Source organism: Propithecus coquereli, unplaced genomic scaffold (assembly GCF_000956105.1).
Source record: "Propithecus coquereli isolate 6110/MARCELLA unplaced genomic scaffold, Pcoq_1.0 Scaffold2, whole genome shotgun sequence".
Taxonomy (NCBI): domain Eukaryota; kingdom Metazoa; phylum Chordata; class Mammalia; order Primates; family Indriidae; genus Propithecus; species Propithecus coquereli.
In genome coordinates this window covers 3,814,872-3,818,242 of record NW_012144966.1, presented here as the reverse complement: position 1 = coordinate 3,818,242, position 3,371 = coordinate 3,814,872, and the positions used below count along the sequence as shown (strand labels likewise).

The 3,371-nt window shown below is 36.1% G+C and overlaps 1 protein-coding gene across 1 annotated transcript in view; it reads right to left on the bottom strand.

Annotated features, from left to right (window-relative positions):
• Nucleotides 1-3,371, bottom strand: part of RGS22 (regulator of G-protein signaling 22) — a 137,429-nt gene that overhangs the window by 47,694 nt on the left and 86,364 nt on the right. Inside the window, exon 14 of the mRNA XM_012643528.1 lies at nt 2,269-2,463. Coding sequence (XP_012498982.1) covers nt 2,269-2,463 — 195 coding nt within the window. The remainder of the gene's footprint in view (nt 1-2,268; nt 2,464-3,371) is intronic.

The window sequence follows — 3,371 nt, the reverse complement described above, 5'->3', positions numbered from 1 at the left end:
GCTTGAGCCCAGGAGTGTGAGGTTGCTGTGAGCTAGGCTGATGCCACGGCACTCACTCTAGCCCGGGCAAAAGAGTGAGACTGTCTCAAAAAAAAAAAAAAAAAAAAATATTAGCTATAGCAAGGTCACACTTCATGTGTATGTGATAAAAAATGCATACATTTCTATGTAATGATACAGTGCCACCAAAGATCACTCCTCCTATCTAAACACACCATGTAAACTTACAAACAATGCAGACATGTTGGTCACATTCCCAGTTGCTATTCAATACAATAGGATAATACTTATAAAGGCAGATACTGCAATCTTTAAGGACCAAATAATTCACAGAACAAGAAATGACCAGACTCTGTAGTGTTACTAGTCTGTGAGCCAAGGCTTTATAGCTGTAGTAAGAGAGAAGACAGTCAATCATCAAATTAAACCTCACAGCAGGTCTGACTCTTCACAGTGTGTAATGCACTATTTTACATAATCGGGAGGACAAGACCATTCTCTATTTATCGCAGGGAACAACCAGTTTGGCTGACTAGCTGCCTGATAACTTTCTGTATTTAATAGCTAGCTTTGGTAGTCTGCCTGGTTATTTTTTTGGGGGAAAAGTCTACATAATATAGTCAGCTGGGCTTTTAGAGGAGTACTTTGGGCTGAAATTAACAAGTTTCTAGAACTAAAGAAAGAGAGATTTATTTCTCCTCTTATTAAAAACATGTCCTAGCTGGTCGCAGTGGCTCACGTCTGTAATCCTTGTACTCTGGGAGGGCAAGGCAGGAGGATCACTCGAGCTCAGGAGTTAGAGACCAGCCTGAGCAAAAGTGAGACTCCGTCTAAAAATAGAAAAAATTAGTGGGATGTCGTGGTGCGTGCCTGCAGTACCAGCTACTCGGGAGGATGAGGCAGGAGGATCGCTTAAGCCCAGGAGTTTGAGGTTTCTGGGAGCTAGGCTGACACCATGGCACTCAGCCTGGGTGACGGAGCAAGACACTGTCTCAAAAAAAAAAAAAAAATCCCATGTCCTATGTATTTTATAAGAATCATTACTAAGGTCAAAACTTTTTGGTTTAGGGAAGTTAGTTATAATCCAAAATTTTTTTTAACTATCGAAGGACCATTTCCTGTATGTCATATGCTATGTTTAAAACAATGACTGGAGAGAAGTTTTAAAAATTTCAAATGATGTCTTAATTTTCCTAGTGTAATACATGTATTTTTATAGTAAAAAGGATGCTACGCTAATTTTTGGGACAAAGAAAAATCAGGAATGAAAATTTAATTATTTTGGTCTTTGAATTTAGTAAGCCATAAGAGTTGTTTCAGTCACAATCCAATAAGGTAACTCCCACCAAGGTGTTTTGGTATTAATTTTATCTTAATCACCTAATGTATCCTTCCTGGTAGAAGACATGACAATCTAAGAAGTTGCTGAGGAGATACTAACAAAGAATAGCAATACAAAGATAGCAGAGTTCTGCCTGAAATGACCTCATGTACAGGGTACATGCATTAACTTAATGTAAAAAATATCCATGGATAGTTTCATTTTGTGATTGGAAATAAGTATTTAAGGAAATTTCCTCTACCCATCAACAAGAATGGTGAAAATATTCAAGCACTGAGGCCCAAAATGACTTCTTTCAGAATGAAAAAAGATGTGTTGAAACTTTTATCCAATCAAGCAGTCTGACCGGATGAACATCTGGGGGTGCTTTAAAATAAAAGGACTGAAGTCAGAGGGTCTGCTTTTCACAACATATATGAAACATTTATATTTTCCATGGGTGTAATATTTATTGTAATTCATCCAGCACAACGTGATATGGGCTTTTTCTATTAATCAAAATTAAGGCTACTGCCGAGAAATGGCAAGAAAGGACAAAGCCAGTATATTATCATGGCATATTTTATTCGTTCACAGGAAACCAAAACTCAGATTTCTCTCTTCTGACATATTTGTACAGAGAACGAAAAATGATATAGATTTAAGGTTTTTGTTAGGAGACAACAGGAAAATTGGCAAAATAATAAAGTTAATAAACACTTTCCCTGCCCAAATTTCGAGGCTGCCTAAATCTTAACTCTAAATCCTTGGCCCCTGTGAGATCTTTTTTCAGTTCTTCTCTGGTGAGTTAATAACTCTGCCTATCGTCAGTTTTATAGTAAACCTGAATGATTCATATACAATTTATGAGTGCCAGAATATCTGTCTTTCCTTTCTTTTTTTTTTTTTTTTTTTTACTTTGAATCATTTACATCAAAACACAATACCTTTCTATAAGCAACTTGGTCTGATTTTACCATCTTTGTCCAGGGCTCAAGAAGGAGGAGAAGGATATATTCTTCTGCTGTATCAAAAAGGTCTTCAAATGGTGGGTGTATGTTCAAATAAATTTCTTTTTTCTTTTCCTGTTGGAGTCCAATGTCAAGAGTGGCCGAAGGAGCAATGTACGTAGCAAAAAGATACTAAGGGAAAAGAGGGAGGAACGGGGAGAGGATGTTGGGAGAAACCACAACGGTTAGCAGTCCCCTCAGCAAAGGCATTTTTAAAAAGCTAAGAAAAGGCAAATAAGCCCCAGTGATACTTTTCTTGAAAATTTGAAAATATGGATAAAACTACCTAAGACAAAGCAATGCATCTATTCAAAAGACTTTTTCCTTTTCTTTTTTCTATTTCTTCATCAGTAATTAGCCAATTAGCAAATTTTTCTTAAATTACAAAAATTCTGAGGATACATCAGAATATACATATACATACATAAAATTACATAAAATTATAATTGATTTAAGGTTATGTACCTCCTTTTTTCCTTATGCTGATGACATTTCTAACACATCTGTGTTACTTTCCAAAGTGGTTTGAAATGCCCTTTTGGAAACAATAGGCAAGAATACACTTGGACTGCCAAGCTGGCTATCAGTCTTCCAGTCCAGACACCAAACAGACTACCTACCCTACCTAACTGAATTGCAGAGTTCTTAAGCCTGTTGCTAATTATCCTTTTCTGCCATAAAATCTCCCCATCTTGTGTCCAAGGCTGTGGAAGAAATACAGGAAAAGAATAAGAATGAACGGAAAGATATATACAGAACTTCCAGCAAACCTACCACAAATATCTGTTCCATTCTACTCACTTGTCTTCTCTCTCAATAATAGCTATTTATATCTTTTTTTTTTATTATTTCAGCACATTATGGGGGTACAGATGTTTAGGTTACTTATGTTGCCCTTGCCCCCCCCAGCTATTTATATCTGAGAAGCAATTTAATAAAGTTTTATTTTAGAAATTTTTACATACTGGATATATCATACCCCGAAAGTTGGATTTAAATATAGTTCTACTAAGAATCGCTAATTAATTGTACTTTATTTC